The sequence below is a fragment of the Amphiura filiformis genome, chromosome 6, assembly GCF_039555335.1.
Source record: "Amphiura filiformis chromosome 6, Afil_fr2py, whole genome shotgun sequence".
Lineage (NCBI taxonomy): Eukaryota > Metazoa > Echinodermata > Ophiuroidea > Amphilepidida > Amphiuridae > Amphiura > Amphiura filiformis.
Genome location: NC_092633.1, coordinates 32,570,596 through 32,588,010, shown reverse-complemented (window position 1 = coordinate 32,588,010; position 17,415 = coordinate 32,570,596). Strand labels below are relative to the sequence as shown.

The 17,415-nt window shown below is 37.3% G+C and overlaps 1 protein-coding gene across 1 annotated transcript; it reads right to left on the bottom strand.

Moving 5' to 3' along the window:
* Nucleotides 1-974: 974 nt before the first annotated feature.
* On the bottom strand, nucleotides 975-17,115 carry LOC140155292 (uncharacterized). Its single transcript, XM_072178068.1, has 10 exons — nucleotides 16,981-17,115; nucleotides 10,505-10,569; nucleotides 10,271-10,355; nucleotides 9,939-10,004; nucleotides 9,405-9,568; nucleotides 6,109-6,277; nucleotides 5,530-5,777; nucleotides 4,588-4,779; nucleotides 3,228-3,329; nucleotides 975-2,221 (listed from the first exon to the last, which is right to left on the bottom strand). Exons 2-10 carry the CDS (start codon nucleotides 10,550-10,552, stop codon nucleotides 2,090-2,092), a joined length of 1,206 nt encoding a protein of 401 aa, XP_072034169.1. The 5' UTR covers nucleotides 10,553-10,569; nucleotides 16,981-17,115; the 3' UTR covers nucleotides 975-2,089.
* Between the last annotated feature and the right edge of the window lie 300 nt (nucleotides 17,116-17,415).

The following is a 17,415-nucleotide window of genomic DNA, read 5'->3' as shown; positions in this document are numbered from 1 at the left end:
TTGAGCCTGATGAAGAGCGTGTCTCCGCACGGTAGCAATCCAAGAAAATAATGATGAACTTCACTTAAAGCACTCTGAATCCTCATGAAACTCAGAAATAATTAGAACATATAAAATAGTGGTACATCATTGCAGTATGCATTTAATACATTTAGTCGTATTTGGGTGTCATTGTTAAAGTTGAAGACCATAGATAGATAAAATAAAAAGTTTCTTCACTGTTTATGTGAAGTCTGATATTTTACCCACTTGGTACTTGATGATTTTAAACACATAATACAAATAATTATTAAATATCGCATAATTTGCCCTTAAAACGCCCATCGCAAATCAGATTCCACAATGTGACGTCAGACAGCACTCTGTAGTTGATCTCAGCAGGGTCCCAATTAAGAACCTTCCAGCTAAATATCACCTGCAAACTACTCCATGAGCGCGGAGGTTACTAGTATTTATAAATAAGTTTGTACAAGAGTCTTATTTCATAAAGTCAAATTGCAACTGCGATTTGCTCCAAGAACAAGACGAAGGGACATGTAACCATGACAACTGACCAACATTAGCCCATTTCCGCCGGGTTCAAAGTATGACGTAAACTTGGTCTTGTGTTGATTCAGTTTTTGGGTATTTATACGTCTAAAAATTAACAGGCGTCAAGCGGGTGTCAAAGAGATGACATCAAACTATAAAATGACTAAAAAGTAACTAATTTGCTTTATCTCGACGCAACGGTATGTCGACACAATAATAACTTAATAATAAATGATCTTCATCCATAAAAGATCCACCAGAGCTTCACGTCCGAAGGATCCAGCAGGGCTTCACCCTGAAAAATCTAGCAGGGCTTCACCCCAAAGGATCCACTAGAGGATCCAGCTAGATTCACTAGCGCATCACCCCTTGAAGAGCCACCAGGGCTTCACCCCAAATATTACAACAGGGCGTCACCCTGAAGGATCCACCTGGGTCCAGGGCTTCAGCCCTGAATGATCTAGCAGGGCTTCACCCCAAAGGATCCGCTAGCGCATTACCCCTTGAGAATTCACCAGGGCTTCACTTCGAAGATTACAGCAGGGCTTCACCCCAAAGGATCCACCAGGGCTTCACCCCTAAATAATATAGCAGGTCTTTATCCACTAGCGCATCCTTCAGGATCTATCAGGGCTTCACCCCGATGATTACAGCAGGGCTTCACCCCGAAGGATTCACCAGGCTTTCACACCCAAAGGATACAACAAGGCTTCACCCCGAAGGATCAATCAGGGCTTTATCTGCAAAGGATCCAACAAGGCATCACTCCTGAAGGATCCTCAAGGGCTTCACCCTTCACCCTGAAGGATCCACGCCGACTTCACCCGAGAAGGATCCAAAAAGGCTTCACCTCCTAGAGGATCTACCAGGGCTTTAGCTTGAAGGATTAATCAGGGCTTCATCCCCCAAGGATCCACCTTATATTCCTGAAGGATACACCAGGGCTTCATCCCCGACGGATCCACAAGTGCTTCATTCCTGCAGGATCCAAAGGATTCACCAGGGCTTCGCCCCTGAAGGATACACCAGGGCTTCACCAGGGATCCACCTGAGCTTCACCCTTGAAGGATCCAGCAGGTTTTCACCCGAAGTATCCACCAGGGCTTCATCCCCGAATGATCCAAAAGGGTGTCACCCTGAAGGATCCATCAGGGCTTCACCCCAAAGGATCCACACCGGTTTCACCCAAGAAGGATCCAATAAGGCTTCACCCCTTGTGGATCCACCAAAATCATCAAAATCGTACATTTTAAGAATCTGATCAAGTTTGCATGACCTAATCAGTACATCTTCAACATGATGAGGAACAATTATTTACGTGTACAATTTCGATATCTCTAGGATCATACCATGATTTCAAAATGTTTTGTACAGTATATATGTAAGTATATAGTATAAAACGGATTATACACAAAAAATACATAAAGCAAATCAAGCTGGATGCAACGATGATACTGCTCATGGTCCTGATATCAAGAAAGCGTCCAGGGCTGGCGTTCAGAGTTTATACCACAATGTATTTCCTACAGCCTATTTCCAGATAATGAAACCCAATCATTCACTTTCCCTTTGTTAGAGCAGCCAAGACTTTCTCTTCAGCGTTACCGTGTACGATCAGTTCTCTTTTGATGTCGTTTTCTTTGAAGCCAAATTGTTCAAAATGACTCCATAGTTTCAGGAAATCGTGGGCCTGTAGTCATAGAAAAGATAAAGTGTAGAATAATCACAATGTTTTTTTACGAACTTTGTGTGGGAGAAGTCCAACAAGGGAAATAACGTCAGCCTGCTACGATAATTGCCTAAGTCGACTTCGGTCAAATAATTTTAATGTTGTTATTTATTCACAAAATGTTTAAATAATAACAAACAACTTAATAACTGTCAGGAAGGTTTTCTATCCATTTTAAGGTTATTAATTATTTTAAACTGTTGTGATTTGGTAGTTCACAGCATCTTACGAATGGTAGTGAGCTTTGGCAAAAATTGCATTGCTCAATTCATAGCGAGCGTGTAGAAGAATTATAATATCACAGATAATTTTATAGGTGCTGCGGTTCTTGAGTTACGTTGTGAAGAGGGCTGAAACAACAACACTTTAGTAAAACGTACATAACTAATTAACAGCAATAAATTAAGCAAGTTTGCAGAGTATACGATTTGTAGAATGAACTTTTGCAAAACATCAAGGTGATAATTTTCAATAATATATTGATCTAGATAATGAAAATCGATTTTTAGGTTGCTTCGACCAACAATACCTCGTCTACGGTTAAGTCGAAGTAATGGGGTCAAATGAAAGAAATAACACAATCTTGACATAACCATTTAATATGGAGCTCTACAGTTGGAATTATTATCGTAATACTATACAAAATCACTGTTTTCCCTACAAACACAACGAATTTGCGTGATTACAATTAGGGGTAAGTTGGAACAAAGGAACATCGTGTAAACTTTGTAACATCAGATTTGAAATACAATTAACGAAATTTAATTTTTATAAAGGTCGTACATTATGGCTTTAAGTTCATACGACATGTGTCATCTTTGCATGTACTGGACAATAAGAACAAAATATAATGTTCATGAAAATAATAAGCATGTAATAAATACATTCCGTGATTTTTAACAACATTTTTATGGTTTAAAAATGTAGGAACTTAAAAGAATATTGATAGACAAAATAATACCCTTACACTTTTTTGGTCGTTGTCATGTAGTTGGAGTGCTTCTTCAGCCCTGTCCTCGGAGAAACCTTCGCTGCATATGGCGTCTAGTGCAGACAAGAACTCAACTACCTGTGCATATACGAGTAGAAGAAATCGGGATGAACATCGTAGTTTTGCGACAAGACCAGTGGAAACAATAAATTTTCTCTTTTCTAAAATGTTAAATTTAAGTTCTTTATTCAGGAAGTTATAAAGTAGGCATAAGCCTATATATCAAAACCTATTATTCAAAGTAGAATGATAGAATGGCAACCACGTTGAAATATTAATGCTGCAATTTTCCCCTGGAACTGTGCTTCCCTTTCCAGGGTCTTTGTCTCATCATATACGTCCGTTAGGACATTCTAACTATCTCTAATAATAAAACATCTCTAATATCTCAGACACCATTGAGAAAGGCAACAGAGTGGATTGTCGAAACTGTATGGAAAAAAAGTGAGTTTTTTTTCTTGGAATTATACTATGAAAAACTTTGTAATCTGAATATTGTATTCCTGATGAATCTTTTCAAAAAAATCTCTAATATCTGTCAACTTTCTTGAACATGTTCATCAGGACTGTTATTGAAAATTATAACGATATTTCATAGTTCTAGTCCAATGAAACAGTAGGCCTACTCACTGTGGACGTTTCGAAGTCTTACAGACTCCTTTTTCAACACTGTTGATGTTGTGACGATCTTTGCTGTAAACATGCAGAAGATCGTCACAACATCAACAATGTTGAAAAAGGAGTCTGCAAGACTTTGAAACATCCACAGTGAGTACTGATTCATTGAACTATAACTATGAAATCTTGTTATACCTGTTAACCTTCTATTTGGCCAGTGACAACGCGTCATACACTCTTAGAATACTGCGTAAAAACCGGTTGGGTGAAATTTTTACCAATCATTGGATAAATTTTACCCACCTTCGGTTATTTTCACTAATTTACCAACTGAAAATAACCCCATGTTGGGTAAAATTTAACCAAAATTTACCCAATGTTGGGTAAAATTATTACCCAACCGGGTTTTTTTTACCCTGTGTTCTAACAGTTTAGGGGTATGGGGAAGGGCACATGCCTAGAATCGAAGTGGACGAGTGAAAATGTCCATTGAAAATTGCCACAAAACGGCCGGTCGGTGCTCCCTCAGTCAAGCTCGGCGTTCCCAACCTACTAATTAAGATGGGCGTCATAATTTAATATTACAGTGGTGCAGCAAACAAGATTTTGTTTTAATTTCAATTGAAATTAAGGCAAATAGTTATTTATTTAGATCGAATCATCATAAACGCGAATCCGAATCAGAAAAGCTCAAAATCATGACCGACCAAAAACTCACCAATCTAACGTTTCTTCCATGTCTTTTTACCGTCCTTGCTGTTTGAGATTTAGAAAAACCAAGAGCAACGATCTTCATCACGAAATCCTTATCCTCATTGCTCATTGCGTCATAAATGGCATCAGAGTTTTCAACCTTTCGCAGGGTATTCGGTCCGTCTGGAGATTTTGGTGCAGCGTTCAACGAAGACAACTTTATCAAAACATGATGATTAATATTATATTATGATCAGTTTCAGTGGGCCTGATTGATATGCCACTTTGCTATAGCTCAGTAGCCTACCCTAGGTTACATTTAAAATTCTTTGTAATAACAGAAAATCTGAAGAAGGAAAATAACGATTATGATTCTCCATTATTATTGTCTCACAATCTTGAATTAATAAAAATCCCTTTAAAAGGGATGTACCGGCAAAAGGATGAATTACAATGAGTAACATCAGATTTCTTTTTAAAGAATATAAATATATGATAAAAATAATTTTTAAGTACATGTATAAAGATTATGGTTGTTTGAACTTTTTGATCACAGCAAAAGTGTTAAAAAATACAAACGTTTTTGCATAAATCGCCTAAAAGTGAAGGATAAATCATTAATAGTGTCATTAGCTATTTTTGAAATGAAAAATTTGGCAAAAATCGAGGAAAACAGCAGTGTTGACAAAGTTGAAACCTCATTCAAATACTGGTTGCTTATTTGTCTAGGCCTAAGTTACATAGTCGTGTAATTTTGTCTTTCATGCACGGCTTTCAGCTTAACCACTAGCATGTTTGCACATTTATGACACTAACAGAGGTGCCAAAATCTGGATTTTGATGATTTTTACGATCCTCGATCTGGATGAGCAAATCACTGATTATGTCTTTAAGGAAACGCGACACATTAATAAAATATACGTAAAACGTTAATGTTCTATCGTTATAATACCTTCATCAAAGTTACCTGCATAATCGGTGTTTTACACATAGGACATTTTTTCAGTAGTTCTCCACATCGTTTACATGCTCCATGTCCACATTGGAACTTCACTTGATTTGGATTGTGGCAGATTTGACAGACATCTCCGTCTGATCCATTGTCGGCTCCACATTCAGTTGGATCCTCAAATTTGAGCTCCATGGCTCGTAAGCGACTACGAAGATCTGTAACCTCGGTTTGCAAAAGTGCAGTTTCATTCAAACTACCATTATCTGTAGCAGAAATAAAATGCTATTGATCATGTTGATATAATTGTCACTATAGCTAGCTCTTAGCCTATGATTGATGATTGCACAAGTCAGGAAAGTTGAAAAAATGTCTGCACAAGTATACCGAGTTAAATGAATGCGCAATAAAGCTGGGAACAAAATAGCAAAACGTTGTCAAATATCTTTATGTTGTTCTGTTAGATGGCTTGGTTATCTCAACCTCGCAATTTGTGAAGTATTATTATCAAGCGCCATTATGTATCTTTAGCCCTGGACGTCACAATCCCTATAGCTATGCCACTGTGTGAATTTCATAAACAAATGAGAGTTTTACCTTGTTGGGCTAATGGTAATTCGGAAAACCCTGGCGTAGGTTGCGGCATTGGCATGTTTTTTCCTGGCATTGGCGAAGGCCGTGGCTGTGAACCTCTTGCAAATAATGGTGAGTTTTCTCCGAACACAGCACTCATGACTTGTATTAAGCCTATCAAATCTGAAGAAGGCTTCAAGTTCATACAAAAAATATTGAAAAAATAGTCAAACGAGATGAAATATATTAATAATGTGTTTGAAACAGGGCTCACGTTTTGTAATTCTTCGGAAATAATATAAGATTGAACACACGCGTGAAGACCATTCGTAAACCATGGCAACTCAACTGGTAGGCCCTATACAATGTAGGGCAGTGCATGAGGAAGTTGAGCCCTGGTTTCCAATTTATGAAATGAGTGAGGCAATACCTATAATTATCTAATCTTCAATCGGCATAAGGGGTGGGGTATGCACCTTTGAACAGTATTTATTGTGGGACATTAGAACACATCAGACATATCGAATTGCATTCTGAATACGAAGAATGTCCTTCTGATATCAAATAATTTTGATTTTTTGAAATTCGCAATGTAATACACATTTTATGGCAAATCATTAAAAATTGACATCTTTGATATTTAACAGTAGGCCTGCCCTACTTGAAGTAAACTTTATAAATCTGATGATTTATACTTAAGGTGTATGTAGGTGGGATGAAAAGTCGACGATCAATTGAAAATTTTAACCTTTCGTATTGAAGATATGGATTTTTTCCCAAAACACCCCAAAAAGTAGGTCTTTTGGGGAAAAAATCCATATCTTCAATATGAAAGGTCAAAATTTTCAATTGATCGTCGGCTTTTCCTCCCAGCTACATACACTTTAAGAATATGTCATTAGATTTATAAAATTTACTTCGAGGACTGTTATATATTAAATATGTGAAAAATATCAAATTTTAATAATTTGTCGTAAAATTTGTATTATATCGTGAATTTCAAAAAATGAAAATTATTTGATATCAGAAAGACATTCTTCGTATTCAGAATGCTATTCGATATGTCTGATGTGCTCTCATGTCCCACAAAAAATACTGTCGAAATGCTCAAAACGCTCATTCCATAATAAAGCTGTTGTAATTATTTTGCTTGAGTACCCGGTAACAGGAAAGTGCACATTATGCACCGTACATGTGGTAGTACAGAACACTATGGGTTTGGGATTTCATATTCCTACATTAGTGGAACCAATGTTTTTTGGCATCTTTAAATCTGAAATGATAACAATTTGATTGGTTCCATCTTTTTCTATGTCCCCTGTGGTTCCCACGAGGGGTCGAAGGTCACGTTGTGGGCAAAACTTCAAAATAGTCCCATCACGTTGTCATGTATCTCAAATTGTTCCTCTTATCACATGGAATAAAAAAAGTCAATTTTCATATTTTTCTACGGTGCTTAGTTCAGGAGTTATAAGGTCGAATAAGTCAAATGTCAAAAATGTCATACACAGAGGTAAAAAAAAATGGTCCGATTTTATCGAAACTGGTCTCAAATTACTCCCCTTAACATAAGAAATCTCTAACATATAGGGCCTACCGGTACTTAATTCACAATTTAAGTGCATTTTTGTATTGTCGTGTCCCCCTTGAGTTCATGCAGCCAAAGTCTATAATAGAAATATGCATGTACAAGCATAACATTTGACCCATAATTTCTTCCGATTCTGAGGATATACATTTCTCAAATAAATTATTTTCCTATTTGGTTTGCCGAGAGGAGTAATTTAAGACACATTTCGATTGAATCGGTGCATTTTGAAAATTTGGCTTCTGTGCATGAGATTGTTGACATTTGACCTCAACTAACCACCTAGTGCAATATGACAAATGACTTTTTTTTAATCCCTAGCATAGTAGCAATTAGAGGAACAATTTGAGATATATTACAGCATGATAGAACAGATATTAACTTTTGGCACCATTATGACCTTCGACCCCTCGTGGGAAGTATAGGGGGCATAGAAAAAAATTGAACCAATTCTAGTTTTATCCTTTAAGGTGTAATTAAGATCCCAACATTGGTTCCACTAATGTAGAAAAACTAGATGCTAACTCAAAAATCACCCAATAGGGCCCTGTACTACAGGGTGTCCCAAAAAAAAAAAGGCCCCTCATTGCGCCCTCTTTTTCTTCTATTTCTGAAAAGTTGATTAAATATATTTTGGTATGTAAAGAAACCTTCAATCGTTAGCTTTAATAAACCAAAACAATTATTTCAATCGGCTCACAACTTTTGAAGATATGCTCTTTTGAATAAAAGTACCCGTTTGTCACTCTGTACACTGATAGCAAACAGAGTGGTTGGGATGGCTCATGCGGTGGAGTGGCCTGCACGATCACCAGACCTCACATCACTTGATTTTTTTCCTTTGTGGCAATATCCAAGATCTTCGCAAACGTACTACTGAATGCATTCGCAAGTATCCGGCAATTGATGCAATTATGAGGACCAGGGCTGAAACCTGTATTCGCCAAGGAGGCAACCAGGTAGAGGGCAGAGCAGCACAGTAAACTCACTTCAGAAGAACTAAAGACAAACCAAACAGCCTTTTATGGCTACCTTTTATCCTAAAAAGAGAAATGACTTATGTTGTAAAAAAAACCCAAAAAGGCATAAATAACCAAGAAAAAATAAGTAATTGCAAGTAAAGCAAAATAAGTCCCATTCGGCATCCATTTTACCCACAAATTAATGACACTATTAACAAAATCCATTGCCCATAAACCTACCGGTAAAGCCCATTCCATAAATAAAGTTATTTCATTAAGTTATCATTGAGGAATGTTTGATAATCATGCATGGTATGTGTACTCCTTTTCAATCTTTGAAGTAGCGAAACCTTCTCCGTGGACAGAGTGAAAAACGGGTACATTTCTTTAAAAGAGCATATCTTCAAAAGTTGAGAGCCGATTGATATAATTGTTTTGGTTTATCTAAGCTAACGACTCAAGGTTTCTTTACATACCAAAATATATTTGATCAACTTTTCAGAAATAGGAGAAAAAGAGGGCGCAATGAGGGGCCTCTTTTTTTGGGACACCTTGTATATAGGAGAACCTCCATATCCTGCATGGGGATGTCTCATAGTCTGATTTAAGCCTGATATTACAGGGCCTCAACCTTAAATGTATGTGTGGGGGTGATGTGGTGTTCTATCCCGAGGGTGTAGGGTGGGAATATGGGGTTTGAGTATAGGGGTGTGTCAGGCTGGCTGCGACGGTATTTAATTACGTCATTACCAAGTTGACAAGCCACTCACGTATTGCCAATCTTTCAAATACGGTAGATAAATTCTTCCATTCGCGTCGACATATTTGCTCGGTTTGATCAGCATATCCGGGGTAGGTTTGACAAAACATAGCGGTGGATTATCAGGATGTGTGTCCATCAGCCAAATAACAACTGGGATGTTATACGTATTACCTAGGGTGAAAGTAGAACACAGAGTTAAACTTTAGACAAATGAAAAATTCAGCGACACGAACGTATAGGCCTACTCATGCACGAGAACGTACGCACGATACGCGAGGAAACACGTAATTTCTCAGCGTCCTGGCCCTGATCCACCCAAAGTTACCATAAGCTAAATTAAAATTAGTTCAAACAAATAATTTGCCGTTTTTGACAATTTTAGGGGTCGGGTCTTAATATCTTTTTGACTTTATTTTAATATCATCGATATTATTTATTATTATTTTTTTTGTTTTATTCGATGTTGAAGATTAAAGAGTTATCCCTAAGTTTAAATGTAAATAACTATATTATAGTGACCAAATAGTATACTTCTAATTACCTTTATAATACACAGGTATTGTTCCTTCGATGCACAAAAGTTCTCGTCGTGAACCGTCGTTGAAAGCTGAAAAATTAATATAATTGAAAATAATCGTTGTGACTTTGAGATTTGTTAAAGGGATGATGTGATCATGGTGATTGTGAGGTTGAAAAAAAAAGTAGTTACGTTGAAAAATTATGAGTGTGAGATTGCAAGCAGTATAGTTGTGACGTAAATTTTATGATTATTTTTTTAAAATAGAGAAATTTTGAAAATCAATTTTCAGATATAACACCGACATTCCCATGGCTAAATATAGGCCTGTCTTATCGTATAGTATAGTTACTCACTGTATGAATCCATTTTCGGTCGCAAATCTCTGAACATTTTGAACACCAACGACACATCTTTTTGCGTCGTATCTTTATGACGATACTGTAATTAATTGATAAGGTTGATTGATTATTTGATATATTGATTGATATATTGATTGATTGATTGATCTATTTTTAAAGATAATTTGCATCCCGGATTTGCATTTAATCGCATTTAAAGTAATCGAATCGAAATTATGAATTTTATACCTTGCTTATGTTAGATTTGATATAGGAGTCCCATTGCCCAGCTGCCATACTTCGTACCTCAAAGTCTGCATGGAGGAATAATAGGTTATTAATTTGATCATTAAAAATCCGGCAAATTCAACAGTCGTGCGGCCGCGGCGCTTTCCTAGTGTGTACGCCAAGCAAAGGTTGGCATTAATAGTTCATCAGTGGCTAAGAAGTGCAAACATATCGATAAACGGTTCAAAAAGTTAAGGGGGTACTACACCCCTCGATAAATTTGTGTCTATTTTTGTATTTTTCTCAAAAACTAATAACACAGTGGTAACAAAAGTTATGTAGATTATTGGGGCAAGGAATCCCAATTACTACACTGAAATTTCAGTGACTCAAGACAAGCGGTTCGTTATTAATGATAAGAAATTAGGTACCGCTAGGATGTACCTCATTTCCGATCATATAATTTTTATACTGAACCGCTTGCCTTGAGTCACTGAAAATTCAGTGTAGTAATTGGGATCCTTGCCCCAATAATCTACATAACTTTTGTTACCAGTGTGTTATTATTTTTTGAGAAAAATGCAAAAATAGTCACAAATTTACCACAGGGGTGTAGTACCCCTTAAAGGGTTTTCTGTCAAATTCGCGCATATGGCTCTTTATAGAAATCTGTTTTGCCACGTATAGCCTAAAAAGTGGACTAAAACACAGAATCCCGCGTTTTGCAGAACCTTTCTTATTTAAAAAAACAAACTAAAAACATATTAAGGCTGCTAAAATAACAGTCTGTACATCACATAATTTGATCATGCTACCACTGCATGTCATGCTACCAGAAGATACTAGATAGCACATTGATTTGATGCTATTAGCAATTGATATCCCCACAAACACAAAAAAATTACTTCAGTGCTTGGTAGTGCAAACATTTTCTGTTGCTGAACAGTACAAAATGAAAAATGATAATAAATAGTTCGATTCTTTAATTTGTTTGAAAAGTGTATATAATGCTATCGGATGTAACACATTGATATGACGCTAAGTGGTATATACTACATTGATATGATGCTATCAGCAGTAGATAGCACATTGGTATATATATTATGATGCTATCAGCAGTAGATATCATATTGATATGATGCTATCAGCAGTAGATAGCACATTGAAATGATGTTAACAACAGTAGATAGCACATTGATATGATGCTATCAACAGTAGATAGCACATTGAAATGATGCTATCAGCAGTAGATATCATATTGATATAATGTTATCAACAGTAGATATCATATTGATGTGATGCTCAACAGTAGATAGCATATCGAGAAGATGCTATCAACAATAGATAGCACATTGATGATGCTATCAACAGTAGATACCATATTGTTTGATGAATAAAATATGAATGAATATGAATGAATGAATGAATGAATGTATTGATGATGCTATCAGCAGTAGATAGCACATTGATATGATGCTATCAGTGGCATATAACACATTGATATGATGTTATCAGCAGTAGATAGCGCCTTGAAATGATGCTATCAGCAGTAGATAGCACATTGATATGATGCTATCAACAGTAGATATCACATTGAGAATATAGGCCTACTATCAACAGTAGATAGCACATTGATATGATGCTATCAGCAGTAGATAGCACATTGATAATATGCTATCAACAGTAGAGAGCACTTTGATATGATGTTATCGGCGGTATATAGCACATTGCTATGATGTTATCAGCAGTAGATAGCACATTGAAATGATGCTATGCAGCACTAGATAGCACATTACATTGATATAATGTTATCAACAGTAGAACGGACATTGATGTGATGCTCAACAGTTGATAGCATATCGAGAAGATGCTATCAACAATAGATAGCACATTGATGATGCTATCAACAGTAGATATCGTATGGATGATGCTATCAGCAGTAGATAGCACATTGATATGATGCTCTCAACAGTAGAACGCACATTGATATGATGCTATCAGCAGTAGATAGCACATTGAGAAGATACTATATCGACAGTAGATAGCACATTGATATGATGCTATCAGTGGTATATAACACATTGATGTTATCAGCAGTAGATAGCCCATTGAAATGATACTATCAGTAGTAGATAGCACATTGATATGATGCTATCAACAGTAGATATCACATTGAGAATATAGGCCTACTATCAACAGTAGATAGCACATTGATATGATGCTATCAGCAGTAGATAGCACATTGGCACATTGGTATGATGCTATCACCAGTAGACAGCATATTAATAAGGTACTATCATCAGTAGGCCTATAGATAGCACATTGATGATGCTCTCAACAGTAGAACGCACATTGATATGATGCTATCACCAGTAGAATGCATATTAATAAGGTACTATCAACAGTAGATAGCACATTGATATGATGCTATCAACAGTAGATAGCACATTGATATGATGATATCAGGAGTAGATAGCACATTGATATGATGCTATCAACAGTAGATAGCATATTGATATGATGCTATCAACAGTAGATAGCACATTGATATGATGCTATCAGCAGTAGATATCACATTGGCACATTGGTATGATGCTTAGGGGAGAGCGGGGAGTGTTCGCCCTAGGGGCAGGTTCGCCCACCCCTTGTTTCTCAGCACTACGGCTATCGGGGACTTTGGTGATGGCAAAATTAGGTGACATAGGTCATTATAAACTTCTCATATTAGCTACGCGACATAGAGGGACGTGTTCATCGAACTGCAGCCAAAACAAAAAGATTACACCAAAACGTAATTTTTTCTTGCATTAATAATTTTGTATTATCATTGATACATAAATACAGATGGTTTTAATGGAAACCTGTATTTGGAACATATGGGATTTGTTAAAGATTTAATGCAGTTATAAACTCCTTATTCGATTTGTATTTTGCATACCCTGAAGAAAATACAAAAATGTGCACAAGGGCACGTTCGCCCTTTTGAGGATGGGGCATGTTCGCCCTATATCTTCCCCGGGCGGACTTACCCCAAACTGGAGGGAGGACCTGCCCCATTAGCGTATTATTTTCCAAAAATGTGGCTTTAAATGTTGACTGTACCCATCAAGTTTCATGCCCATACGACAGTTTTTACTAATTTGTCCTCAGATGACCCCTGGTGACTCCGAAATTACCTTCCAAATATTTGGTTTTAAATGTTGACTGTACCCACCACGTTGCATGACCATACGACAGTTCTTACTAATTTGACCTCAGATGACCCCTGGTGACCCCGAAATGACCTTCCAAAAATTTGGCTTTAAATGTTGACTGTACCCACCAAGTTTCATGCCCATCCAACGCTTTTTACTAATTTGACCTCAGATGACCCCGAAATGACCTTCCAAAAATTTGGCTTGAAATGTTGACTGTTACCCACCAAGTTTCATGCCCATCCGAGTTTTTACTAATTTGACCTCAGATGACCCCTGTTAACCCCAAAATGACCTTCCAAAAATTTGGCTTTAAATGATGACTGTACCCACCAAGTTTCATGCCCATACGACAGTTTTTACTAATTTGACCTCAGATGACCCCTGGTGACCCCAAAATGAACTTCCAAAATTTGCCTTGAAATGTTGACTGTACCCATCAAGTTTCATGCCCATACGACAGTTTTTAATAACTTGACCTCAGATGACCCCTGAGTGACCTCGGATGACCCCGTAATGACCTTCCAAAAATTTGGCAAAACCAAAGAACTATTTCATCAAAGTAATAAATCAAAACAGAAAGATGCTTCCTTTACGAGTTATCACTCATTGAAAGTGCTACTTTGCTATTCGCCACTTGCACGGTTCCGCCATTATGCACTATGTGCGGGAGAGCCTCGAACTGGCAGCATACATGAATGGGAATTGAACCAGTCATATAACATTCTGTGTAAGGTTACGTAATTCTTCCTTTCATGTATGCTGCCAGTTCGAGGCTCTCCCGCATATAGTGCATAATGGCGGAACTGTGCAAGTGGCGAATACTATCTTAAAGTCGTCATATTTCCTTAATTACATGACCGATCAAGCTGTTATTTGGATATGTGATGCACAGTTGAAACTTAATTATTAAAAGATTTGGTGACCTCAGTTGACCTTTGACCTTGTATGTGACCTTTGACCTCACGAAATTGGATAAAGTATGTTGCGCTGAAAAATCAAATTTGGCAATACCAAAGAACTATTTCATCAAATAAATCAAAACAGAAAGATGCTTCCTTTTCCGAGTTATCACTCATTGAAAGTGCTACTTTGCTATACTTTACATGGAAAGCGACTATCTTAAAGTCGTCATATTTCCTTAATTACATGACCGATCAAGCTGTTATTTGGATATGTGATGCACAGTTAAAAATTAATTATTAAAAGACTTGGTGACCTCAGTTGACCTTTGGACCTTGTATGTGACCTTTGACCTCATGAAAATCTAATCAGGTCGAGTACCTCTGGCCACGCAACTCCCCACCAAGTTACGTCACTGTACCCCATACGGATCTCCAGATAATCTGTTCACAAGGGTTTTTTGCTTGATACGCATCAAATACGCATAAAGGTACTTAATTAGCATATTTTGCGCTGAAAATCTAATCAGGTCGAGAACATCTGGCCACGCTACTCCACACCAAGTTACGTCACTGTACCCCATACGGATCTCCAGATAAGCTGTTCACAAGGTTTTTTTTGCTTGATACGCATCAAATACGCATAAATTATGCAAATTAGGTACTTAATTAGCATATACGCATAAAGGTACTTAATTAGCATATTTTGCGCTGAAAATCTAATCAGGTCGAGAACATCTGGCCACGCTACTCCACACCAAGTTACGTCACTGTACCCCATACGGATCTCCAGATAAGCTGTTCACAAGGGTTTTTTGCTTGATACGCATCAAATACGCATAAAGGTACTTAATTAGCATATTTTGCGCTGAAAATCTAATCAGGTCGAGAACATCTGGCCACGCTACTCCCCACCAAGTTAAGTCACTGTACCCCATACGGATCTCCAGATAAGCTGTTCACAAGGGTTTTTTGCTTGATACGCATCAAATACGCATAAATTATGCAAATTAGGTACTTAATTAGCATATTTTGCGCTGAAAATCTAATCAGGTCGAGAACATCTGGCCACGCTACTCCCCACCAAGTTACGTCACTGTACCCCATACGGATCTCCAGATAAGCTGTTCACAAGGTTTTTTTGCTTGATACGCATCAAATACGCATAAATTATGCAAATTAGGTACTTAATTAGCATATTTTGCGCTGAAAATCTAATCAGGTCGAGAACATCTGGCCACGCTACTCCCCACCAAGTTACGTCACTGTACCCCATACGGATCTCCAGATAATCTGTTCACAAGGTATTTTGCTTATTACGCATAAATTATGCAAATTAGGTACTTAATTACCATATTTTGCGCTCAAAATCTAATCAGGTCCAGTGGCGTACCGTGGCCGCTCCAACCCCGGGGGGCTGAAGAAGAAACAATTTTGCCGCCCCTTCCTTAACAGCCCGAAAAGGTTGACCCAATTTTTTTCACGGTCGTTAGCGCCCTAAAAGCAACTTTTTTCCCAAATTTTTCATGCTTTTTCAATTTTTTGCGCCCTTTTTCTTTTATAATTCCTTTTGCCGCTCCCTTCGTTTTTGCCGCCCCTACTTTGACCCCGGGGGACGGGCCCCCCCAAACCCCCCCCCCCCCCAAAAAAAATACGCGCATGAGGTCGACACCCTTTGGTCATGCTACCCCCTATAAAGTTTCATCATCATATAGCACTTACGGTTCTCAAGATAACGCGTTCACAAGCTTTTTCCGAACACCACCCCCCACACACACACCCCCGACACACCACCACCATAGTGATTACTATTAAAGTCTCTCCCTGAACATTCAGGCGAGACAATAAACGATAGATATCAACTATATTAGTAGAAGTAAGAACAGAACACAGCAATATAGGCCTACTGCATAACATTATTTTGTGTTCAACGGTTAGTAATTTTACAGATTTTCAAAATAGGTTGCTTTGTCAAAACTTGGAATTCATCATTTTTACGCAATCCTCTCTAACTCTCTAAAAAATCTGAGAAAGCTAAATATATGTAGAGCTTAAAATGCAAAACAATATGACCAATAGAAATGCCGTTCATACCTAATCCATCTTTCTCGGTATAAATCATTCTGGGACACCCTGTATTTAAGCTCATTTTATACATCACATCATGTACCCCCCCGCTCCCACATACATACCGGCCTACACGTATTTTGGTTCTGGTTGCCTTCATTTTAGCTCAGGGGCATCCACAAATCTATAGCTAATGTGAAACCTTTGATCGTTATGTAGGCCTATATAACACGAGCTCAAAGGTTGAACGCTTGTGATACAGCTCGATGTGCTTGGCGATATTTTTGTCATAACGAAATATAAGCGAAAACCATTAGAAAACAAAAATACTTACAAATTTATGAAAGATCACAGATGAAATTGGACCGATTAAACAAGCTTCAGTATTTTACTTTAATCATGTTATTTGTTGGTTGTCTGAAATAAGCCCGGGAATAACCCATGATATCATATAGGCCTATAATAGGGAATCCAAAAATTCCCATACGGCCTGCAGACAAAAATAACTTGTTGCCCTTCAGCGACCTACTCTTGTATACACAAAAATATACAAAACAAACATACTCAAGTATTACACCAACAAAAAGCAACCAATCGAAGGAAGTCGGAAAAGCACTCAAAATCGTATGATTATTAAACAAATTGCATCCCAGATTTAAATCAATTAGTCAATCGATCAAAATAAATAAATAAATAAATAAATAAATAAATAAATAAATAAATAAATAAATAAATAAATAAATAAATAAATAAATAAATAAATAAATAA